Source organism: Aulonocara stuartgranti, assembly GCF_965226115.1.
Source record: "Aulonocara stuartgranti genome assembly, chromosome: 15".
NCBI classification, from domain to species: Eukaryota; Metazoa; Chordata; class Actinopteri; order Cichliformes; family Cichlidae; genus Aulonocara; species Aulonocara stuartgranti.
Window position 1 is genome coordinate 3,466,853 of NC_138951.1, and position 26,347 is coordinate 3,493,199.

A 26,347-nucleotide genomic window follows, 5' to 3' on the forward strand; every position below is an offset into this window, starting at 1 on the left:
ATTGCAGGAAAGATAAGAGAAGCTTTACATGGCAGAGAGAAGTTAAAAGACTGAAGTGATTCTCACTGAACCCAATTCAGATATTAAAGGTGTCTGTCCATCCATCCCTGACCTTAAACTTTTACAGTGCTGTACTGTAGGATTTTGATGTGCTTCATGGACAAACAGGATTTTCTCCCCATTCTCCGATGATCTACCGCGCTTTGAAAGTCGACGTGTGTTTAAGCTGAGGGCGGCTCCCACGCGCCGAGGTTAAAACGTCTCTGGTCAGGACGTCCTTTAGTGAATTAGCTGGTGTTGATGCCCAACTGACAGTTAATCAGAGGTGGCATCAATTAAACTGCCCTGGGCTCAGGTTGCTGCCCTGCGGTGCTGGGCGTTTTGTGCACCGCTGACCCCCCGTGACTCATATACGGACGCTCACGGTGAGCAGCTGGAGCCCAGTTAACCACCGCGCCACCCTGGACTGTTCCCGGCCCTCCACTGCGAGGTGACTCTCAATTATGGATGACCATCATTAGAAACTAGACACGCCGGAACACAGGGTTACCCAGACTGGCACACACAGGCGCGCACGCAAACACCGTGATGGACACAGCGATTATGCTCAGAGACACCCAAGACTATTGAAGTGCTAATGGAGTAACACCATCCATTTCATTCCATAAGCACTGCACCTGTAACCCCTGTGGCCTCCAGCTCACCACCAGTTAGTATTTTCCATATCAGTGTCATCGTTACTAGCAATTTAAAAATCTGTGTCATATCATGATATTCGAGGGGGGGTAGCTGAGTGGATGAGTTCTTCTCTTTCATGCATGATAGCGATACAATATTCTTGTCTATTGTACATATTTGTGGTTTTGTATCAGCTGTTAATCCTGCATTTGTTCTGGGATCATCTGGGGACATCTCTCATCAGTCATTAACAGATGAACTGAGCTGTAGACTGTAGACGGTGGCATTATGCGTTCACAGTGTACGCGCACGCAGGCACACACACATACGCAGACATGAAGGCTTCAGCTTACAAGTACAATCAGGGTACGTTAGGTTTTTTTGTGGGCTCTTTTCTGCAGCTTTTAAATACACGATTCTCCCTCAGGATTAGTCTGCACGGAGACAACTTTTTGTGCACAGACAATCAAAAGCAATCTAACGAGACCACATTGTTGCATAGCAATTTAGTAAAGACAAAGACACTGATCCACAGAGGGTGGTGTGAACAAATGCTAGTTAAGACAAGAAATTTACAATGACTTTATAAATGGGTACAAAGACAAATGAGGAAAGAAGGGAGACTGGAGGGAAATGAGTGAAAAAAAGATTTAAGACACATCTGCTGGGTTCAGAAAGCTCACGGCTGCTGTTTCTAATGCTTCTCTAATATTTAACTAACTTAACAAAAAACAGCAAACATCAAAAGAAGTTGCAGGGAGACAAGTCCAGGCATGTTTGATGTCTGAACAATTTTAACTAAATGAGCACACATGACTAACTGCCCTTGACCACAAGCAACCATCCCTATAGCATCTTACCAAATGGGCCATAACCTTCAGGTGTGTGTTATCTCAGATATTCCCAGGATTGGACGTCCCAGCAAACTCACTTCAAGGTCAGATTATGCAATGCTTTTTAAAAACTCAGGAGCTGCATCTCAGCAATCGCTGCTAAAGGTGGTTCTACAAGTTATTGAATCATGGATTTTACTTTTCTTGGGACTGCACAGAGTCCTGAGAAAACGTTCTTGTTCTCACGACTGTGCTTGCAGATGTGTTTACAGACAGCTTTAAATGTCACTGAACAGCAGCTGAATAGCATCTTTTTGTGGGTACTCACCCTCTTCATCAGCAGTATGTAAGCATCTGCTTGGGTCCGGTGGCCCTGAGAGGCCAAACGGACTGCAACTTAAGACACCAGCAATAAGAAAAACGCTGCAAAAGCACACAAAACACAACGGAAATTGGAAAAACGAAAACAGAAATAGGAAAAAACACCAGGGAAGTGTTTCTGGGGAGACAATAACCCGACGGACCAATTGCAGGAACCCAAAACATGGTAGGTGTGTTTTATCATGATTCATAAAATACTGATGATGGATTTTTAGGCTAATAGTTAGGCTAACACACTTACCTCTCATCTTTTCTTTCCTCACAAGAGTGATAGATCCTCCACTTCTTTTAAGTGTCTCCCAGCGCAATTCTTAGCATATTTTGGTTCCTGCAACTGGTCCGTCGGGTTATTGTTTCCCCATAAACACTTCCCTTGTGCTATTGGCAATCTGTTTTTCCCTATTTCCGTTGTGTTTTGTGTGCTTTTGCAGCGTTTTTCTTATTGCTGGTGTTTTATTAAGTTGCAGTCTGTTTGGCCTCTCCGGGCCACCGTATCCAACAGATGTAAATGTCTCAGAGACCTTATATTACAGCTGTCCATAAAGCATGTATAATCCTGATCTTTTACTATTTCCCATTCCACTTTCAGAAAGTGTGTGTAGTTAGTGCAAAAGACCTCACAGAGCTTCACGTTGACCCTCGGATGTCATTCTGACCTAAATGGACCCTTTTATACCACTGGTTGTGGAAAGTCTAACTTTTCCTGCATGAAGCCAGTAGAGCTTGAACTCTATGTTCTCTAACACCTTTGAAAGCCTTTGTTAATGGCATGATGCTCATCACATGACATTTCCTGTGGCATGCATGCAAATGCAACGTTCCAGTAGCTATGGATACATCTGTAGGTGCAGCATGCATTTTTAATTGAATTTCCATACCACGTTCATCCAAATTGTTGTGCGCATGGTTTATTCAGAATCAGTGTGACTGAAGTCATTTCTAAACGGGTGAGGGTTACCAGTGCTTGTTTACTCACACCAACATTTCCAGCATCCAAAACAAGCATTATGGATCTTTTTATGTTAATTTAATCCAAAGAGCTAATATAGTTTCATTATAGAGTTATACTGAAATAACATATTTTGTTTTCAATGTTATGCACCTTTATTTACATAGGCTTACTTTACTTGGCAGCTTTACTGTTACTCTACTATTGTACAGCTTGAATGTGTGCTCATGTCTGATAACAGTATCAGAGCTTACTGGTTCATATCACTGTTAAGTAGCCAGAGAGGTAACTGGAGTTCGAAATGTATCCAGCTCAGTGGGTTCAATCTGTCCATAGTGGGCACACACAGAACATCCACCTCACCAATACACACACTCGCAAACAAAAGTATCAGATGACGGTCCCTGAATTATTGAGAGCCACCAAGCAGCAACCAGATTCTTCTACATCTTTGTCCTGAATATTAATGATCCGCAGATCCTAGACTTGGGGTGGCACAAGCCAGAGATTTGGGGAGAAAACATTGCTGACTTTTTAAATATACATTTATTTTGCCCGAAACACGAGAATCTCAGGTTAAACCTCACTAAATTTCGACAACCACTAAACAGCTAAATCGGGTGTCAGACGTAATCAGACGTAAACACAAAGCGCGGACCCGACGCTTTCTCACCCGACGGCAGGTACACGGACACGCCGTCGGGGCCGACAGCTCACTGATTCTGATGCGTCGGCGGGTTCGCGCTTTGTGTTTACGACTTTTTTGTGCTCGAGTCTGAAGCTGCAGGTTTTATCACTCTCCAACCAAAACTGATTGAACCAGCAGCCAAAGACGATCCAAACTGCGCTTCAGATTTCGCTTCACATAAACATCGTCACGAAGTCCCTCTGACTTTTGGTGTTTTGCTTCCACCATGATAAAATCACACTTCCTGCACCCTTCAGTGTACTTCAAGAACAGTTTCCCATCTAAAAATCTGTTTTCTGCATTATTGCTTGCTTAAATTTAACTGACTTCCCTGAAGAAAGTCTCATGTCTGCTGTTCAATACTAAAGAAATTTTAACTTTTTAAAATGATGCAAAATTGAAAAATGCTTAGCTGTGTTTCTAATCAAACCTTTGTAACGTTGCTCTGCTTCACTTCAGCAGCATCAGGTAATGTTTATATGTTGGTTCATGGTTTTCTTCCGTTTTTGTTCTACTGCAGAATATTTTGAAGGTTATCTGCTATAAAAAGCCAGGCCGGGAAAATCTCCTTCATCTCCTTCACAGGCATCTGCTGTGATGCTCACACCTCTGATAAAGTCTCGCAAGTGTCAGCTTTCTTTTTATAGATATAAAAATATGGATATGTACTGATAAATGATCAGAATTATAATGCTTCTGACTGTCTGAGGCAAAATTTCTCTGATTCAAATTGAATCGACTCGTGGATCAAATCAGAACCTTGTGAATCAGAGTCTAATTGATTCTAGAAATCAGTGACGATACAGCCCTAATGATAGCTCTGTATATGAAGGTGCATTCAGAACAACAACTTTGTGTCATGTAAGAGCTTAAATTTTATGATTTTAAAGCACAGTAACCTTTAGCATCTGTCAGCCCGATACTAGTCAGGGCGTAAATCATATGGGTGCTTAGTGCCTATAATTTTACCATAATACAGAAACTTTCTGTTTGTCTGTGAACTCCTACTATACAGGAGTTGAACAACCGAAAATGGCGCACAGGTGCACTTCCAAGTCTTCTCATCTTTGCGTCAGTAGGCCCCTGAAGGTTCTTATCTAGATCAGATATTATGATGTCATTATGTTGCAACATGATAATATCACAATACACTAAATTGTGTAGTCATTATGCACTTACAGCACCTTATAATAGCATTTAATTTCATGGCAATAACGTCTAATTTATGACCGCAAAACTTGCATGATGTGTTATGATGTTATAATGTTGCCTAAGAACCAACTAGCAATTTATTAAAATAATAGACATATACTTGCATATACAATGTATTACCCCTGTGCTTTTTTCTACTACCCTTGTCAAGCTTGACTATTTGATTGGCAAGATATTCGTCAATCAAATAGTCACAAACTGATATTTGTTTGTGCTCACAAACATTTTTTATTCCTCTCACCAAGTGAGACATTGGTCCAAAAAAAGCACGACCTGGGGCCGGATAATCGGAAGAAGATGGAGTAAGAAGAGTTAAAGATGAATCTGAGGGATAGATTATTTCCTAAATTAGATTTATAATATATTTCTTGTTATGATCATCATGTTTTCATATTATCACTTCTTTTAACCATGATAATGGTTTAGTGTACATCTGACACAGACCACAAAATAAATAAATAAAAATATTTGTATTCTTTGTGTGACTGTTTTTTTCTTTTCTTATGGCAACAATAACTTTGAAAAAGAAAGCACATAAAAACATTAACCAGTATCAAGGATTGCTTTTACTTTCACTGTCAGTACAAAAATCTATTTCAGAAGAGTGAATACAAACAAAGCAAAAAAAATCATCATTTTAAATTCTGCCTTTGACTTTGTGTCAGTGGAGATCAGCACGTCGAAATTCAAGAACAACATGCTTGATAGGTGCTCAGCCAAAGTCTTGTTGATGGACACTGGAGTTGTATGACTTATTGTTAAGAGTTGAAAGCTTTGGCACTGCAGCACTGACCCTGCTGGTGAGAAAAGGCATGAAGAGAACAGCAGAGTGAGAAAGTAATATCGTTAGGATTGTACTTTTCTGTAGCTGCCATTTAAATCTGTTCCAAATAACTGTTGCTCGCTATTATTTCTGTTGACACCAGTATTTACTGAATACTTCTTTAGTTACTGTCCCTGAAATACTATCAGATCCTGTCATCTTTGTGTCAGTAGTCCATGCTGTGTAGCTGACTCTTCCTGTCAGGTTTCCCCTGCAGGCCTGCAGAAAGCAGTGGAAGGTTCAGGTCTGCCACGCGACGCTGGAGAGACGAGCGCAACTGAATTGAGTTCCTCTTGGCTCCATTTATCCCTCCTGCTACTCTCTCTCCTCGTGCTGCAGACAGCTCTTTCCTCCTTCCCCTCTCCTGCCTGAGGTTCTTGAAGACCAGAGTATGTTGTCTTTGTGAGGGGAGAGCAGGAGGTTTAGACCCATTCACGAGGAGTCTCGGGGGCCCGGGTCGGGTCAGCCCTGCCCATGTCATCTTCCTTCCCCGCCCGTCTTTAAGCGCCACGTTGTTGAGGAGTGGGAGGGGGGAAGAGGGCGATGTCTGTGACGCCTCAACAGAACCCAAGTGGCCTCTGTCTGAGGAGTGTGTGGTGCGCGTGTCAGTGTCCAGGAGCGTCCTGGGAGACGTGCCGTTCTTCTCGGATGAATAAAACGTCTGCAGCTTCTCCAGTCGCTCATTGATGCTCAGGTGATTAGAATCTTCCTGGCGTCGGGTGCCTTTGAAGCAGTCTGACACGGGGTCTGCAGCACCATCTGACTGAGTAGTCCTGAGCAGGTGCGTATTTCGGACTGGTCTTGACGTGCTAGTATCTCTGATTGGCTCTGCAGGTAAGGGAACTTGGCAAGGGGCGGAGTCACAGAGTTGAGATGTGGAGTTTTTAGGAGGAGAAAGGTGGACGAGTTCCCTGTCTCCAAAAACAGTTACTAAAATACAACGAGATAAAAGTATAGTATAGTTGACATTGTATTATACTGTCACTGCATGCAGCATTTGTATTTAATGCCCTCCTCACCTTCTGCAAACAGTGTCTCTCTGGCATCTAAGGTCTCCTCATCAGTAGCCCTCTCCTCTGCAGACAGAGGTGCAGGGGAAGGAGAGGGGAGATGAGGGGGTAAGGACGGAGAGGCAGAGTGAGGAAGCTGGGGTAGAGAAGGAGAAGGTGACCGATTCTCGTCACCCTCTCTGTGCAGGTTCTCAGTCCTCTTTCTGCTGCTCTTAAATTCACTTGCCTGTTGGTTCCTCAGAGGCTTGCTCAGCTGCTTCAAGCTTTTTTCATTGGTTGGTTCATTCTGAAGGTTGATCAGTGATTGGTTGTCAGGATGATGAAAGAGGAATATAAAACCAACAATACATGTATGATACTGAAACACACTACCTGACACTAGTTTGTACCACAATGTTGCCTTAAAAACTAAAAAAAATTAAAGCCAATGCAAAAAGCATTGCATTATTTAGGACATGGCTACTTTGATTGACAGGTGGTTGCTGCCTCTATCTTTCTGCCCGGTTTCAACTCTGCAGTTTTTGATTTTGATTGTACGCGTGTGTGGTTTCTGGAGTTTTTAGTGCAATTATGTAACAGATATATAATTCGACTTGATGTGTTCATGTAGAGCCAATCGTTGAAGAAGTCTGTACAAAAGAGATGGTGAGAGAAAGGCTGCATTTTGTGTTTTAAGCAGCAATAATTAGCAGCTGTTTGTGTCTGTGGGGTTTACAGAAGCAGCTTGTTAAATAAGCTTGTTGGTGTTAGCAGATATGTTAGCATGTGATCCTCTAATGATAATCACTTTAAGCATATTTGCACTGCACAAGACACTAAATAATGTGGATTGCACAACACTGGTCATTATATTCTTCATTTCCAGTTAATACTTGTACAGCTGCTGTTATTGTGTATATATATATTTATATTTCTTCATACATTCTTATATATTTCTATACTGTGTATTGTGTATTTTGTTGTACAGTTATTTTATTTTCAACTTTAATTCATATATTTGATCTTATTCTTTCCCAGTTAAATTTACCCTTCATTCTAATTTGTGTTGTGCAGTTATTTCATTTTTAACTTTAATTTTTATATTTTATTTTATTCCTTCCTAGTTAAATTTACCCTTTTTAATTTTCATATTTATTTCCTATCTTATTGATAGCCTTTCTTTTTTTCTTTAGGCCACGAGCAGTTGTGTAAGCATTTCACTGCATATCGTACTGTGTATGACTGTGTATGTGACAAATAAAATTTGTATTTGAATTAGAATTTTGAATTTTAATTCTAGACTTTAGTACGAGTCCAAAAACCAGCTGGTAATGTCCGTGTTATATACAGTCTATGTGAATCAAATGAATGAGATGCATGGTCAGTTTTTCTGTGTGGGCTGTTTTTGACTTATATGTTCCTTTATTATGTACTGTAAGCACACATGAGTGGCCCAAATTCAGTTTATACTTAAAATGGATCAAAACTTTATCTGACTGTTGATTGAACCAATATGTCAGGGAGAGTAATAATAGTAGTGAGATGGGCGACCTCAGCATTACCTGTTGTGGAGTCTGGGATTCACTGTTATTCCTCTCTTTCCATGTATTCTTGCTGGGAAGACTCCAGTCGTTATTCTCTAGCTTCTGACAAATTAATCATTGTTGATGCCAAACCATGAATATATCACTTGTACTGATGGTTTTTTGTGTTTCATGTTTTCAGGCCTTTGTGTGTATATCTGTGTGTTATAACGGGAATACCTTGCTGGCTTTGGCTCCTCTCTGACTCCTGTTGAGTCGGCTGAGCAGCAGGTGATAGGAGGCCGTGAGGGCCGAGGGTCGGTTGGTTGTGACCACGTGTATGATTTCAGAGAGGGAATATCCCAGTGTCTCTGTCATGTATTCTAGCACGGTCGAGTTGAGATCCTCTGAAGACAACCTGGAAAACAAGAGAAAGCTTTGGAAAAGGCTCACAAATGAGAAATAGAAGGAAGAAGAAGAAGTGGCTCTAACAGGCCTGTGTGGCAAAGAAAGACTTGGAGCTGAAGGATTTTTGGAGCAGGGCTGCAACGGCTCTCGCTCACAGACTGTGGCATCATTCCTGCGGATTTCGGAAAACGCATTATTTCCAGCAGGAGCCATACATGATTGCATTTCCATTCTGCGTAAAGTGATAAAAGCTTTTTAGTTGTGCTATAATACACAAAGCTGTTACACTGCAGACCACAAAAATGTTCATTTTGTTCTCAGACACGCAGTGATTTCCCTCTTGGTTCTTTTACCCACACTGTAATGTTTGCTGCAGAACTTTCCCTGAGGAGAGGCTTTGTGTCCTCCTTTTCTCTCACGGAACAGATGCACATTCTTATGTTACAGTATAATAACGGTATAAATCATTTCAATCGTTACAAGAAGGGTTCCACTTTTTGCAAACACATTACCATTGTCTTTTGTGTATATTGATGAATTGGATGTGCACCACATGCGTTAAGGTGTGTTTGTACCTGTTTTTATGAGAGAGAGTGTGCAGAGCTTTTTTGGAATAGCCCTCATTTATCCATCTCTCCTCCATGGCAGCTCTAACGCTGGGTCTCTTTGCTGGGTCGGGCTCCAGGAGAGACAACACAAATGACACAGCACCTGCAAAGATGAATCTTTTTAAAACAGGCGATTTCTATATTTGGTTGAGTTTAAATTTTTATTGCCCATTTTCAGAAAGCCGAAGAAATTTACAAGCATTTTCTAACTTCCCATTAATGCATCAGACAGACAGATAGAGAGATAGATAGATTTGTCCAGTATATCCACTCTCCTTACTCTGAAAATGTCCAGTAGATCAATAGTGGATCAATGAACTGAACTAAAAGAGCTGTTAAAGGAAGGTCATGGGTAGATTCTCATGAAGGAGGTGATAACTGTTAAAATGTCCTTTTTTCTGCTTTGTGGTCAAGAGAAAAGAGCAGCATTAGACATAGAAATGAGAGGACCTGTGTAGCCAGTGTGCATCAGCTGGTCGTTAATCACAGGCAGGATTGTGGTTACTGTTTGATAAACATCTCATCACAGATGAGCCCAGGGCCGAGAACCATCTTTTCCACTGCTGTTGCAACCTTATAAGTGATACATACTTAGAGTACTGACGACTTAATTTGCTCGCTCTTTGTGACTTGTGAAACTGTATCAGACAGCGAGGAGAGAGGCAGGGTTTCCCTTCAGGAGAACCAATTCAGCCTGTCAGCCTGTGACAGAGAGCTGTTCTGTGGCAGCCAAGCATGGATGATAGTTTGAGTCCAGATGGGGATTCCAGATACGTTTCACAGTGTAAAAGAGCAGATGGGTTCAAGCGGGATGGCTGCCACATTCAAAGACACATCAGCCAAGACTGCTCTGTTCACTTTACTGCTATCAGTTCGCTTTTGGTTCAGAGCCAGACGCCTGTCTCAGCCAGGGACAACTCAATTTGTTTGTAACAGATCAAAGGAAGACACACGATTGATGAATTTTAATCAGTGAACCTGTGGAATCGTCATTCCTCCAGACAACAAACACATAAACTGGCAAACTGGTACAGATGAAAGAAAAAAATATACTTAAGATGAAAGTAGAGAAGCCTAGAAAGAAAATCCTAGAAAGCAAAGATATATAATTTAAAGGATATCACAGAAACAAGCCAGACAAGCATGTAAGCTAAGAAACGGGCCAGTCTTCACCAAATCATGAAGTTCATGAATTACCATGGCTGAAGAGAAAAAGAATCGGTATCATGCATAATTTAAAAACTCTAGAAGCACACAGCCCCATTAGGAGGCAGAATAAAGTCTAAAAGTTAATGTGAATGTCTCAGATGCCCGGCCATGGCAGCGGTACAGCCACTAATCTGATCTTGTCACAGTTTCAGAGCCTCGGAGCTGTGCTGGTTTTCCCCACAGTAACAGGAGCTATGTTTGTTTGCGGTGACATGGCGCCATGACTGAGCGTAATGATGGGACTATGTGTAAGAGAGAGACCAAAATAAAGTAGAGAGAAACAGGACACTGAGGCTGCTGTGGACTTGGCAGAAGACAAGTGGTAGAGGTAAGCAGTTTGTAAAACGTTTCTTTCCTCCGATTTATTATGCTACGACACGTCTAAAGGCAAAAACACGACTTCCATAAAGGTTTAATAAGTATCATCATGTAGACTTGTTTTTATATTGGTTTCAGAATGAATAAACACTTTCAGCTACATCAGCTCATAATATAATCTGGCATTTCTTTGGTATGTCTAAGTCTACTCACTTATTCTCATTCGCTTCATTCTCCAAGACTCAACTTCAGAACTACACTTAACCCAGTGGCTTTTTAATAGTATAAGCCCAATAATCATGGCAGAGGTTCACCAATCTGCAAAAAACTGTGTCTGCAAATTGGGAAACAGTTTCAAAACAATTTCACTAGAAACTGAAGATTTTGAATTCCTCATCATTCGCAGTAAATGTCATCATCAAAAGATTCAGCAAATCTGGAGGAATCTCTGTGTGCAAGGGACAAGTCTGATCTTTGGGCTTCTCAGGTGGCGCTGCATTAAAGATGGGCACAATTCTATCTTGGACATCAATGCACGGGCTCATCAACGCTTCCGGAAATCAAGTGTGTTAACACAGTTCACCATGTCATCCACAAATGCAGGTAAAATCTCTATCATGCAAAGATTTAGAATGGACAAAGACAAAGTGGAAACCGGTTGAAATTTGAAATAATTTTTTGGAAATCATGGACAGCGCACACCTTAGCGCAATGAGTAAAGGAGTCATCTAGCTTGTAATCAGCACTCAGTTGAAATCCTGGATCTCTGATAATATGGATGTCAATCAATGCCTGTGGGATGAAGCGCCTTGAGGCGACTTTTGTTGTGATTTGGCGCTATATAAATAAAATTGAATTGAATTGAATTGAATTGGGCATGATCAATGCTGAAAGATGTATACGCAGGTTTAAGAGCATCCAGATGACATCGTTTTCACGAAAAAAAACCTTGCATATTTCAGCCAGACAACACTAAACTACATACTGCATCTATGCCAACAACATGGCTTCGTAGTAAGAGCCCGGGCGCTGAACTGACCTGTCTGCAATCCAGGTGAAAATATTTAGCACATTATGAAATCTAAAATATGGCAAAGAAGACCCAGGACTGCTCAGAGCCTACAATCCTATTTCAGTCATGAATGAGGCAACTTTCTTCTCCTGAAAGTTCAACAGCAGCTCTCCTCAGTTCCCAGACATTTATGTAGTTAAAAGACGAGGGGGTGCTAACCAGCGGTAAACATAACCCCGTCCCATTTTTTTTTGTCCTACTGTGAATAAAGTTTTGGTTTATGAGATTTTCAAATGATTGCATTCTGTTTAAATACGGTAATGATAGAAGCTTTGTTTCGGTCACTCTGATAGGTACCTTTGCTGATGTCACCGGGGATGCTGCTGATCTCCCCGTTGACCATCTTCTGGTGCAGCTGTTTGATGTTGAACGGCTCAACAGTGAAGGGCAGAGTTCCTGTCAGCATTGCAAACATGCTCACGCCTCTGTAGATACACACAACGGGAAAATGTGAGGAGGCGGTCGACACATTTACATGAAAAATACTGAGAAAATCATTACATAATCGGTTACAACACTATAGAAAAATGTGTTCAATATCCAAGCAGAGAGTTTCTCTGATAGACACACTGAGACTTTCTCACTTACACAGACCACACATCCACTTTGGGTCCATACTTCCTGTGAGCGAGGAGCTCCGGGGCGGCGTAGGCTGGACTTCCGCACTGGGTGCTGAGGAGCTCCAGAGATAAAGAGTCAGTCTTCAGGGTGTTACTCAGGCCAAAGTCTGTGGGAGAAATCATCATCTTACAGCAAAGTTCTTTTCAGAAATTTTAGATAGCTAAAACAGTTTAGCGTAAATAATTGAAATCAGTATGTTAGTGACGAAACTACAACATACCCACAATCTTTATATTGTTGTGTTCATCCAGAAGGAAGTTTTCGATCTTTAAATCTCTGAAAATAGGGGAGAAGGAAAATAAGAGACAAATCGGTTAGGTCTCAAAGGAAGAATGTGGTTCATAGTAGCATTTTTATAAGGCTCTGTCCTTAATCCTACAGGAATTTCTAGTTATTTTTCTCCACACAGTGCTGATGAGTGTTCTGGGGCAATTTACTTGACAGACATCATGGTGGTTGCTCAGAACTCCAACACTAAGCTTTTTCTGTGTATTTATAGATGACCAGATGAGATGGGATCAGACTGGACCCACAGAAGCAAAAGGAATAACCCAAACGCTAAATTTGGGTTTGGGTAGAGCTCAAGCTTTTGGAAAAAATCCTCAAAAAGAGAGTTTTTGTCAGAATAATCTCCTCTGGTGATTATGTTTTAGAAAAGAAGCTAATCGCCCAAACTTAAAAGCCTGCACTCGATTTTCAAATCAATCCACGTCACCTTTTTCTGACTTATCTCTTATTCTTTACCAAAATACCATATCTCTGTTCACCTGAAAAAGTTGCTTCATTCCCCTGAAAGTACCCCAGCCTCACCACCAACCACACTGAATGCACTAAAACTACCAAGCTAAATGAAAATCTGCGGTCAGGAGCGAGAGAGCCCCTATAAACTACAGCCTGGGAATCCGCCATGCTCCTTTCATCTGCCTTCATCTAACCAAAAATCCAGAAAACCCTGCTCACACAACCCGAGACAAGTTCAAAGAGAGGCGGAGGAAGAAAGAGAGAAAAAAGAGCAAGAGAGAGCGAGAGCAGACATTGTCATAAAGGAGAAAATGTATGCGGTGAACCTATTGAACGTGGGTGGCAGGAGGTGCGTTTAAGTGCAAAATTTCCATTTATTTCCAGTTTAATCATCTCTGTGTGGCATTGTGGTGCAGTGTGTGTGCGCGCGCGCGCGTGAGCGAGTGCGTGCGTGTAGGTGAGCGCGTGGGTGTGTGTGACAGAAAGAGGTGCCATTGAAGGGTTGAGAGCGACGTCGTTGAGGGACTTCATTAGAGAGGAAGTCCATGATGTTGTGATGATGTGTGAATCATGGCGCCGGCGCAGGATGATGAGGTCATTGCCTGGTAATCACATTCCCACCTTCAGAGGAGCCAAGGTCTTAAACCAAAGCGCAGAGCTGTGCATAATGTGTGCGGCTGTTTTGCAAGTGTGTGTGTGAGAGACTATTGAGTCTCTAACACCTACACGTACTTAAATACCACTAAAATAAAACTCTCATCTCCCACACCGCGCTGTGCCCAGCACTTCCTCCTCTGTAGGCTGTTAATGTCCTGCAAACTTCTTTCTGCGTGTATATGCATGCTTTTTCAAGATGTGTGTATGAATCATAAAGCTTTGAACCATATAAACAACTTTTTGTTTTGATCCGTTTTTTAATTCTCTCTCTTTTTTTCCACCTTTTTAAAAATAAATATCTTTGACCAATCGGCTCAACAAGAATATTTTCTTAGTAATTTTCGATTGGTAGGATTTTCTACTCGCCTATCAAACATGCTTTAGGAGATCACATGTCAAAGGCCATATGAGATTCAAATTTGGCACTAAATGTACTCAAAAGTGATCAGGTTTGGGGGTCACTGTGGCCTCACAGCTGGTTGCCCAAAAGCTTTCTTTTCTTTTCTTTCTATGATTCTGAGCTTTAGTTGGAGTCGGGCACAAAACCAGGTATGAGTTAAAATGTTAAAGTGGACTTACTACAGTAATTTCCGCCCCCTTTATTTTATTGGCGGGCTCTACTAGAGCAGCTTTGCATGATTCACAGTTTAAAATAATCCATATTTATTCTATAATGGGTCTTTATACAGCCCCATCAGTTCACTGTCCACCTGACACAGGCCATTTTATCTCCTTTAAAACCAACTTTCCTCTGACTGGCTCTCCCTCATCAACAAATATTTAACACCACTTGCAGGCAGCTGCCATCCTTAAAGTGGCTTCGGTGTGACAAGACACTGATTAAACGGTCATAAGATAGCATCAGTCTGCTATCAGGTGACTGAGTGATTACATCCAATCTGTGATAAATCTGTGAACATTGCAAACCTGTTGCCATCTACACAGAAATTCAAATTCCAGCCAGAAACTCAGTAATCTGAAAGGGAAGTTCAGAATTTCCTCCACAAGTAGATACACAGTTGCTGCAGGACTGTGATTTAAATGCTAAATGAGGTACATGTACAGCAACCTTGCTTTTATTGGGAGTAGAGCACAGAGTAGAATACAGCTGGCAACCAGATGATCTGAGTTCCCTAATGTAAAGAGCAGACAGGCAAGTTATTGGGAACATATTGGGAATTGTCTGCATTAATAAATTAGGCAACAGTTATTTGCAAACCTGTGCCAACCTATCTGAGAGTGACTGCAGTCACTCCAAGTTAGACAATTCTTTAGAGACAGGTTGCCTCCCAGCAGGTGACCTGTGCAGTCGCTGTGCGATCAACACTGGTTGCAACCAGTTTGTTGTTGCAACTGCTTGTAACTGGTTGTAGAATGTGAAAACATTTTGTGCAATCATTTTCCTAATCACAGGGAGGTTCCTGTTCCATGTTTTGCATATATATTTATATAGCAGGTGACCTGGACCTACTGTGTTCACAGTCAGAGAGATAGAAGGAGATTTTTCATTATTTGATCACCAGCTAAGCTGTTGATTGTTCATCATCATCGTCATTTTCATTAGTATCATCATCATTACATCATCGGTTGCATTTTAGTATAAAGAGATACCATTTGCAGCATGTTTAGAAGCTCTAAATAACATCTGTTGTATTGCTTTGACATCAGTTTTACTCGATGAGAGACTTAAAGCCGATTGTAGTAATATAACAATTTGACAACTGTTCAAAAAGCATTTGATCTTTTCTCTATGCAAATGAGTGAACTGTGAACGATGCAATGGAGTAAATCCACCTATTTACTATGAAGACTAGATAAAGACATGGAGCAGAGTCAGAAGCCTTCTAAAATTGTAGATGAGATCTGCCTCGAAGGCATACATGCTCCTCCTGTGTGTGTGTGTGTGTGTGTGTGCGTGCGTGCGTGCGTGCGTGTGTGTGTGTAGCGACCTGTGCACGATGCCGTGTTTGTGCAGGTGTTCCACAGCAGAGAGGATCTGTCGGGTGTAGCGCCGCACCTCCCGCTCCTCCAGCCTCTTCCTCTCACAGATCCTGTCCATCAGGTCTCCTCCAGCACAGAGCTCCATAACCATGTAGTAACTGTTCTCAGTCTCCAGAGTCTGACGCACAGGATTATTCATATGTGGTTCACAGCAGATATAAAATAACCTTTCAATTACTGTCTGCAATCAACATCTACCACTGAGATAGAAATATGTCTCTGGATTCATGTATGTGTATTTCTGATGATGTTAATGGTTGATGGGTGAATATGTACTTGTTGTTGTTGTTGTTGTGATTTTTTATTTTCATGTCTTTACCTCCAGCAGAACTACAATATGAGGGTGTCGCACCATCTGATGAATGCGAGGCTCCCTCTTCATGTTCTTCTGTACATAGGAGTCCTGTCGTGCTTTTTTTTTGTCTATCACCTTAATGGCTACCTGAGAACAAACATGCACACATGCACATTCTTTTGTTTTGTTGTTTTTGCCAGAAATCAACAGAAATTTACACAAAGACACTTTGCTTTATATAGAAAATAGATTAAAATGTTCACAGGTGACTGTAAGAAAACCTGATATTTATTATGACCAACATGTAACACACTTAGGTTGAAATTTCAGAGGCTTATTTTAAGGAAGTAGGGTGCGTAGGTCTGTCACTTTTTGTGTCTGCATTTTCTCCACTCATCCAGAGGTTTGAGCCAACGGCCTATAGTCATGAACCCTTCAAAAGCTCAGGATACGGACTGCTCTGAACGCTCGAGTTTAGATTTTTGCCACTTAGTATGATGCCAGAGAGAGAATATCCTTAATATGGTGATCTCAGGAACTGGCTGTGAGCACTGCAGCTCCACCCACCTGCTGTTCAGTATAAGAAGCAGCCAAACAGAAAAGAATTGGCCTAAAGGGAGAATGAAGGGAAAGCTACACGTAGACTCATTGTAAGATTAATAAGGATTATTGTAAACTGTGACTCATATAAAACTACTTTAATAGGGTGAAACAACAACACTAAGTTGGAAATGAGAAAAAATATTTAAATATTTGGTAACAACAGCATTTGTGCTCGGTACAACTATTTTTCCTCAGAATAACGATCGTGGCAAACAAGCACATTTAAAATGGACTAAAACTGAATATCAAAATTAAAATGAAATAAAATAATACCCTCCTCCCCCAAAAATAAAAAACACAACTAAGTGAAACAATATCCTGCACTCTTTCTTTTTATAAAAAAGAAAAACTTTTGAAAGTGAACTAAAAAGAAAATTTGAAAACGAAACAACCAAAATAGTCTGCAAAGACAAACAAAGTAAATGTTTTATTTATTAAAAAATGATGCATCTTGGACACGTAGCACCGTTGGTTTAAATAGCAGTTAAGATCAAAAGGGCTCATTTTATTACCAAATCTGTGTCTTACTGCATGCGTGAGTTTCTGTGTCATAAACATGTAACATTTCTGGCTTAGGTCAACAAAACATTTCCAGAGAAATCCAAAGGCCCCCAGCAGTGGATGCTTGCAGGTTTACAGTTTTCACCTTAACACAGTATCTACCTGCAGAGGGTAAACTGGGTTAAGAGGAACAACAACCCCCCAGATGAGTTTGGCCATCGCTAAGGCAACCAGGTCAGGTACATTGCCAGGGTCAGCGACTCGGTGACCGGTGAAAGTTACACTTATGGATACACACAAACACATTAATGAAACACATGCACAGTCTCGCCTGCACAGTGAGTGCAGATGGATTGCCATATCACCAAAAATAGATGTGGAAGACACAGAGTACTTACAAAGATGCAAATTCATGTTTTTTGTTAATCTGAAAGAGCGCCGATTCTAACATCAGTCTGCACTTTTTAAAGGAACCAACGACAGACATATTGCACAGAAACAGATGCATTTCAGACCTCTTAAATCTGCTGAGCAAATGTTGTCTTGTAAAACCCCTCATAGTCATGAAATAAGCAGTTATGGATGAATCTGACTGAGTTCTGTGCACATAACAAGAATAATAACAGACTACTACGTTCTTTAAACCCAAGAGTGTATAATTATCAGTTACAAGGCACTAGTTGTAAGCATGTAATCATAATCTTGTATGTGTGTGATCTTTTTCTTTGCCAGTGTGCCACCCCACCAGTCAGTGACATGTCACTTCATGTCTGCTCTCTAATTGTCAAATTGGAGAGAAAGCACTGACCTTTTCCCCTGTGCTGATATGCAGCCCCTCCATCACTTTGGCAAATGAGCCCTTGTTGATCATTTTCCCCACCAGGTAGGATCCAACCCGTTTGGAGTGGGGGAAGCTGCGCAGCAGCTCTCTGGGGACCTTCAGGGAGGGCAGAGGCAGCCTCTGCCGGCCCAGCCCAGAGGCTTCCCACTGGGACACCCCGCGCTCCCCTACGTCCCCTCCCTCGGCAACCATGTCCAGAGCAGGCTTCACCGCAGCAGCTGGCATCCCGGACAAGGCCCGGGCCCCATGTGGCCTCCCCTTGCGCTCACAATTGAATCCAAAAACAGGACAGTCCTTACAGAACGGACATGCTAACACACAAATGCACACAAACAGACACACAATGCTGGAGTTTAACCACAGCAGGCAAAACTGAAGTAAAACTCAAATCCTTAATCAGCAAGAGGCGTCTTCAAATGCAGATTTCTGTTGTCCACTCTCGGGTGAGCATATCCTTTTGTTCCAACTGTCTGATGTACGACTCCTCTTTTCTTCTTTCTTTCTTTTGCCTTTTAACAAGTGCAAATGCCTCAAAGTGTCATTCAGCTGTTCACCCGGCTCCTCTCTTGTTCTCTCACTCTGCCTGTCCCTGCCCGATAGTGGATGATTAACCGTTGTGTTCTTAGGTCAGCTCCAGTGATGAGGAAGACATTCTACACCTAAATTACCCCCCCTCCTGCACCAAGGTACACACGGATACTCGCAGTTACACAGTGACCGTTTAAAATGATCTTAGTTAGCGTTCTTGATCGGCTCTTTTTCTACTTCAGTCCATTTCGGTTTCACTTCAGACACATAGAAAAATTTGTGTTAACTGTACAAAAAGGTCAGGGGATTGATTGTAAGTGTTTAAATTAGTAATAAGTGTTGGAAGCCTAAAGCTTCATTATTAGCTGAAAATTCAGCTGATGATCCAGAATTTGTTTTAATTTGTTTCCACAAGTTCTTTCATGGATTGTAAAGATCTGGAGAAACTGTTCTGATGCTAAAAGTTAAATGAGAAGACACTCTTTGTGTGTAAACATACTAAATACAAAGCTAGAGCCCGAATTTAGAAAGCCTTAGAAGTGCTACAAGGTAGATTAGCTAGAGCTATGCTAGCTTTCTCTCTTGGTCTCGCTCTTTAGGCTCCGGCTCTGCTAAGCTTATCAAAGCTATGTTAATATCAAATAATATAAGACGTGAAAAATCAGTCATCTTATTAAGGCGACTGCCCCTCCCTGAGCCTGGTTCTGCTGGAGTTTTCTTCCGATTAAAAGGAAGTTTTTCCTTCCCACTGTCGTGTTTGCTCATAGGGGGTCAAATGATTGTTGGGGTTTTCTCTGTTTTCTCTGTATTGTTGTAGGGCTTACAATTATATCTTACAATATAAAGCACCTTGAGGCAACTGCTGTTGTGATTTGGTGCAATATAAATAAAACTGAATTGAATTGGATTGAATTAAAGCCAAGAATCAAACTAACCTAGTTCCCCAAAATATCCAGCAACATGTGTCAACATACTTGTCACATACAGTAGTTTATACATTAGTGAATTCAATTCAGTTCAATTTTATTTATACAGCACCAAGTCACAACAACAGTCACCTGAAGGAGCTGTATGTTGTAAGGTAGAACCTACAATAAGACATACAGAGAAAAACCTAACAAGCATCTGACCCCCTATGAGCAAGCACTTTGGCAACAGTGGGAAGGGAAAGCTCCTTTTTAACAGGAAGAAACCTCCGACAGAACCAGGCTCAGGGAGGGGCGGGGCCATCTGCTGCGACCGGTTGGGGTGAGAGAAGGAAGACAGGATAAAGACATGCTGTGGAAGAGAGACAGAGATTAATAACAAGTATGATTCAATGCAGAGAGGCCTGTTAATACATAGTGAGTGAGAAAGGTGACTGAAAAAGAAATACTCAATGCATCATGGGAATCCCCCCAATTCATTTTGGCTAATTAGAAAGAGCAAGTTAACAATGCGAAAACATCCCCTGTCAATCATAACTGTTAATATCAGTACTGACTTCTTACAGGAAATCTGTGCTAAAGCTACACTGTAGACATGCTCTATCTGCAAACCTCTCTGACACCCTGCGCCATAACCCGACGTGCACCCACCTGGAAATGCAACCACTCATCACTGAAAGCATAGCCAGCAACTGCTGTGATTGGCCTGTTTTTGAATTTATCAGTGAGAAATAACAATCATTGCCTCAATGTAAGGACTCACAGATACAGTTGGAGGGGTCTGCTGAAGTCAAATCAGAATGCATGTGAGGGAATGTAAAACGTGACAAAACGTGAGAAACGAGAGAAACAAAGTGAGCACAACAAAGAGTCGGGGGGAATACCAGAGTTTTATTTGTTTCTATTGTGCACATAAAACACTGGGACACGACCACAGGGTAATTAACACATAACACACCACACAAAAGTATGAATGCTGGTAACGTCATCGGCCACTTAGGTAGGTTACCTCGAGAAAGGATTCCCTACAAAAGTGTTATTTAGATGTTCGAGGTCTTTTGTTTGGCACAGAGAGGTGAGAGGTCAACAACAAATCCCCCCCCCCGCCCCCTCTCCTCCAGTCTTTCGCCAAATGGCTTGCTTGAAATCTCTAAATCAAAGAAGATATTTACAAGCCAAATCCCACGAATTGAATCAAAGCCTGTGTAAGAAACCAAATCATAAATGAGAACAATGATTTCCAGTGAAAACAGCAGTTAGAAGGGCTTCAAGTCTTGTACTGACTCAGTGATACAATACTTGCTAAAGAAAAAGGTCATCATTGAAGTGTGTGTCTGCTTTTCTGCTACTCTGTGCATTAAGGCGCACGTCTGTTTGCAAGTAGGGGTCAGATTGCACTGTATTGGCACTGGATACTTCCTCACTCAGCTGATGAAAACAGGGATATAGCCTTAGATCGGCCATGTAACCCAATACACTTGCGCGCACACACACACACACAACCTTACGCAACCTTTAATTGAGCGCCTGCAGTAACCAAGTGAAGCCTCTATGGTTACTTTGCCTTAAAAGTGGTTACACTGTATAATTTGATTTGGCATTTTGACCAAACGACATGACAGCCTGTCGTTAAACTCGCTGTGATCACAATCAGCACACCTCGTCTCCCATTAGGTTACCATGCCAACATTTTTTTAAAAAGAGCCAACTGGGGGCGCATAGTTATTACACTGGAATGAAGGTTTTGTTTTTTTCTAGAATATTTTGAAAACAAGACAAAAATATGAAATCAAAGCCCATCAGTGCATAAATATGTCTGTGCATACTTACACGCCAGGAGCACTACACTTCATAAACGGGTCTTTAGGCCCTGGCATGTGTGCGGGACGAGGTGTTAACACACCCTCCCTAACGCTGGGAAAGGGTGTCAAGCTGGATATGGCTCTGTGCTGGATGAACACAGGGAAAGAAAGAGAAGGGAAGAAAGTGTGGCAACGGGAGGAAGCTGCATACATCCCTGAGAAAGTGAAGGACGACGGACCGGAAATGAGTGAAAACCGACAACTAGACACAGAGACGGGATGAGTGAGAAGGAGAGAAACCAAGCTTCACAACTGCAAAACAAATGTGAATTAATAAGCCCTCGAGAGACTTTTTATATAACCTCAGCCCCTGCCATGCCTAAATGTTTTGCAGAGGCTTTTCTGTGTGTATAAGTGTGTGTGTGTGTTAATGTGTGTGTTTCCATGGTTCAGAAAAGGTCATTCTCACTGCCAGCGAGTACAGTCTATTTGTGTGTGTGCATTTTATGAGATCGCACATATTTGCCAGTTTTCTAGAAGTACCGCGATGCGTGTATGTTTTTAAAATGATGCATCGACACACATGCATGCATGTAAACTTCGTTTACATGCACGGCAGTATAATTAGGTGTATAACATAGTCCAGTGTGTGTGTGTGCAGCGTTGGTGCACAGGAATGCTGGCTTGCCTGTAGGACTTGGCGAGCTTCTCGGCGGTCACATTAAATGAGAAGAGAAACCCCCTTCTGCTTCCTGCCTGTAATAAATGGATCCCCAGCAACCATTAAGGCATATTTTAACACCAAATAACTCCCCCAAACCACACTAGAACAGACACGACCCCCACCCTCTCACCATCTCCTCACTCCTCACTCTGTTTCCTATTCTTTCACTTCTACTACCGCTGCCACTTCTGTACAAAAAAAGGCGCTTGTTGTAAAAATAAGCTCCTGCGTGATGAACTTCACAGTCACACAGTTTGAGTGTTTCATGAAAGTCGCGACGGTGGCCGTTCTTGCACTGACTGCCCCTTGTTTAAATGTTTTAATTCGACTGTTTTGAGCCTAAACAAGAAGATGAAATCCACATATTATCTCTGAAAGTTTAAGTCTGTATTGCACAATACAAAAATTTGCATGCAAAAAACAGTGAATGTAACAAAATGTGGAGGAAAACGGCGGAAAGCAACACATCTAAATTGTGAGAGAAGAATACAAGAAACATGTGATGCTAATGCATTTATGTAATTACAGAGTATGTTGAAAGGACGACTGCAAAGTGTGTAAATGATTAAAGTAAAAACAAATCACATGGATTCTGCAAATGATTGAACTAGAACTGTAGATTTGTGCAGTTCAGAATATGCCCGTGAAAAAACAAACTCATGATTTATTATTTTAACACTACATAAATTAATCCACTTCAAGGTGTTTTACTGCATGCGTCCAAACATGCAGTAAAATATAAAACACGACAGCTCTCACGTGTAACTATAGACCTTGCGGCTTCTAGACTGTTTGTGATATTTAATGATTTAATGTTATGAGTCACAAGTTAACCCCGTTGAGATTTGTTGACTGGTCTTATGAAGCCGTAAGGACTGAAATATAGAATTTGGTCTCACATAGTTATCCGCTGTCCTATGCAGGAAGAAGCACTGAGCTACAGATTGCTGCAGAGATTGCAAACTGAGTTTTTGCTTGTTCATGTGACTCTCAGATTGCATATATAATAAAATAACATGACATTGCACAGTTAAGACATTCCAACAGGTCCTCTGTCTCACCTCTGTGAGTGTTGCCAGAGCTGCTGTCGATGTCTGCCCCCAAGTGGATGTAGGAAACTCGTGCAACAGCCCCACCTGCAAATCCATCCATGCAATTTCATTGCAGATAATAGAAGCAAGACTAGTGTTCCTCTTTTTCTCCAATCTGTCTGCTTTCTTTCTTTGTCTCTGTCTTTCGATAACAGACTTTTCCTCCTCCTGAGCCAAAAAATCCTGAGTCATTAGCTACATTTGTAGTGATGGAGTCTAAATGTGTTTAAGATTACGCTGAGAAAATGAACTGCTAGTGTCTGTTTCAATCTTTACAAGCTTTCACACTCACCACCTGCATACCCACAGCGGACTGAACAGTGTTTCACATGATGACACTCATCATGTGAGGAAGTACAGGAGGGTAGTCCTGCTTGTGAGGAGTAAACATCACTTACTCATACTGTTTAATGGCACGCAATGATCAGATTGCAAGGGAGTGATGAAATGTCAAAACCAGGAGACTAAGAAGGTCTTATTCATACACTTTCAATCCACTGCTGTTAAAGAAACAGCATGTGACGATGTCACTGTCTAATCCTGAATTATCACTTCAGTTTGTCACTACGTAGGAGCGAGGAAACAGCCGGCTGTTAATCCCAGATGACTTCATCAGTGGAAGCAGCCTCCTTGACGTGTCATCATCAGTCAGTGCAGCGAAGCAGGCTTAGCGTGTCATCAGTCAGCGCCTGCATGCTGCTGTGGGTTAAACCTCACATGTTTTGCGGTCTTTGCCTCTGTGACGATGATTAGAAATGGTTTTGCACGGTTTCTAAACAGACAACGACGAGCCGGACTCTAAGACCTTAAGCCGTGTGTCTCCCACATCATACGTATTGTGACAGCAGACCAGAGACCAAACCATTGCTGCCCACAGAAACATTTCAATGAGATCAGGTTGCTTCAGCAGTGAATTCAACCAGAAATTGTAGTAAATTACGTCTCCGAACAGTGGGGGGGAAACGTGTTTGGTGAGCACATACTGCGCCAATACAAACTGAAACAAAGAAAGGACGGATAAAAAAAAATAACTCCTGATTTAAGGCTGTCTTGGACTCTTAACTAAAGTCTACACAAAGACAGAGATGCTGAAGTATTTCAGTGTCAGGCAGTCTTGTCTGTGGTATCACAAATGAGTTGCAGTCTAAAAAAAAAAAAAAAGACGTCACGAGTACCGCCCAACCTAAATCATTTTATGAAATTTCATTTTTTATCCCCAAACTGTTAAAATTAAAGACTTTAAATAATATAAGTCAGACTCGAAAATGTGTAAAATCTCTCTGAAAATGAAGACGCTACGCTGTGTTAAATTCTTGATGAAAAGTAGGCTTTTGTTTTTAGATTTTACTGACAGTAAAGTCCTTTTGTACACACACACAGACACACAAACACAATACATTTCCATAAAAAAATCCTTTCCCAGAGCCTCAGTATATCGCACTCTGTTAATCCCACACAATCCTGACCAAGCCTGAAATGGGAGTTTGTGTCACGGGTGGTTTAAAGGTTTTCTACTGTCAACAAAACACCGACGGGAGACAGAGAGAGAAAGTGGGAGAGAGGGGGACAGCTCTAATAAAAATACATAAAGAAAAGGATGAAAAAGGAGCCCACCCCTTTGAGCTGAAAGGCTGAAAATGGTGCGTTGTAACAGCTAAAAGTACACTCCCACCCTTGCTAATATGGACCGTGTGTGTCAGTGCCTGAGCGCTTATGCCCAGATGTGTGTCCATGTGTGGCTGCGCGTGGATGTGTGTGTGTGTTTATGTGCAGATTCGTGCTTGTGTGCGCTGTAGCTGCCTGCTGTGCCGCTCCTAAATTGAAACGTGAAAGAAATGTGTTGGAAGGTGATGACAAGAGTGAAGTGAACCAGTCGTTTCCTGAAGGCTCGGGCCAGATGTGCTGCACACAGAGCCTCAGAATTCTGCAGCACATTTCTGCTTAATAACCAGGATATTTAACCAGGGGAGGCGGGAAGACGGAGGGTGGCAGGGACCGCGGGGGTTTTTGCGCATGTGTGCTTACCTGCATGCATAAATATATGTGTGCACATTGTTTGTTTTTGCTTAGGAAATGAGTTTGTGTGGGTGTGTGTCCTTCTTAGGGGTGCATCACACACACACACATACACACAAAGTGTGGTTTATTGCTTTTATTGGAGTTTTTGAGGCTGCAGCACTGCAGAAAGTGAAGGAAGGAGAGAGAGGAGGAGCTAGATGGACTGATGGACACACCTCCAATCGCCACTCAGAACACACAGACACACACATACACACAAACACTGGGTCTATTCCATACTGTAGTCAGCTACTGACCACAATGCCCGCCACTTCCTCTGGGAGCAAGCCCTGGCGCCTAGAATAACAAAGAAAATATTCAGCTCCATACTGTCTGATGTCTTAATATTTCCAACCCTTCTGTTCTCATATACGCATGATTCATGGATTATAACTTAGAAATACAATCAGATCCTTTTCCAGTGATCCTTCTGCCAGTTCAATAAAGCTTTTTCAGAAGTAACTGCAGGAGGAAATAAAGCAGGCGTGTTGCAGATTTCCTAAGGCCAGTATACTATGTGTTTTAACTGGGGAGACAGTAAATACACAGTGGGACGTATTTATTGTGAGATAAAGCTGTACTGACCTGCATGGCTGTGCATAAATTATACAGCATTAGGGCCAGGAAGCTATTAGAGTAGCATAGCATTATGCTAAGCATTATACAGCTGGAGAGGTTGTTTAATATAAACAAACAGAAATGTATGAAGGAAATAAAAATACACTTTCAGAACATGTTATGGACTCTGTGGACAGCTGGGAGGGTGTTGGGTCTCCTCACCTTCGGGATGTCACACAACACAGTTAAACACTAGTGGTGTCAAACATAAGGCCCAGGGCCAGAATTGGTTCGTCAAAGACTTTAGAAAATGGAGAGGAGGACACAATTTTTAGCCTTTAAACTATATTTTTTATAAGTTTTACAGCTTCTCCTACTGATAAAGACCTCCTTCATAGCCATGCATGCTACACTAAAGTAAATAAGTAATAGATACACATGCCAATAACAGAAAGTTCCTGCTTTTCACTATCTGCTAAAGAATTTTATGATTTTTACAGTGGATTCATAGTAAAATAAAAATGTAATAATAAAATTATATTTTGTCAATAAATAATATAATTACATTTATAATTGGTGGACGGCCTGCACAATGAGCTGATGAGCTTTATTCCTTACACAATTTAAGCCCAAAGCAGAATTTCTTTATTTTGTGGAAAAACCTGAGATGCACTTTTTCTTATATTAAAATATCTCAAGGATTAAATGT

At 41.5% G+C, this 26,347-nt stretch overlaps 1 protein-coding gene and 1 long non-coding RNA gene across 3 annotated transcripts in view; one reads left to right on the top strand and one right to left on the bottom strand.

Moving 5' to 3' along the window:
* The first annotated feature begins 1,928 nt into the window (after positions 1-1,928).
* On the top strand, positions 1,929-12,062 carry LOC309689566. Its single transcript, XR_014271442.1, has 4 exons — positions 1,929-2,058; positions 10,448-10,629; positions 11,026-11,222; positions 11,985-12,062. It is a non-coding gene; the product is annotated as an uncharacterized lncRNA (long non-coding RNA).
* Positions 5,275-26,347, bottom strand: part of LOC309689557 (hormonally up-regulated neu tumor-associated kinase) — a 120,513-nt gene continuing 99,440 nt past the window's right edge. The window contains exons 1-11 of one of the 2 annotated variants that reach the window (XM_082506072.1): positions 17,919-18,533; positions 16,031-16,153; positions 15,660-15,829; positions 12,533-12,588; positions 12,280-12,418; positions 11,989-12,116; positions 9,060-9,195; positions 8,317-8,494; positions 8,116-8,199; positions 6,584-6,860; positions 5,275-6,494 (exon numbers count right to left, since the gene is read on the bottom strand). In XM_082506072.1, coding sequence (XP_082362198.1) covers positions 5,731-6,494; positions 6,584-6,860; positions 8,116-8,199; positions 8,317-8,494; positions 9,060-9,195; positions 11,989-12,116; positions 12,280-12,418; positions 12,533-12,588; positions 15,660-15,829; positions 16,031-16,153; positions 17,919-18,176 — 2,313 coding nt within the window. In that variant the 5' untranslated portion in view covers positions 18,177-18,533 and the 3' untranslated portion in view covers positions 5,275-5,730. Of the gene's footprint in view, positions 6,495-6,583; positions 6,861-8,115; positions 8,200-8,316; positions 8,495-9,059; positions 9,196-11,988; positions 12,117-12,279; positions 12,419-12,532; positions 12,589-15,659; positions 15,830-16,030; positions 16,154-17,918; positions 18,534-26,347 lie in introns of those variants that run through there. The other variant, XM_082506073.1, reaches the window with a different exon arrangement.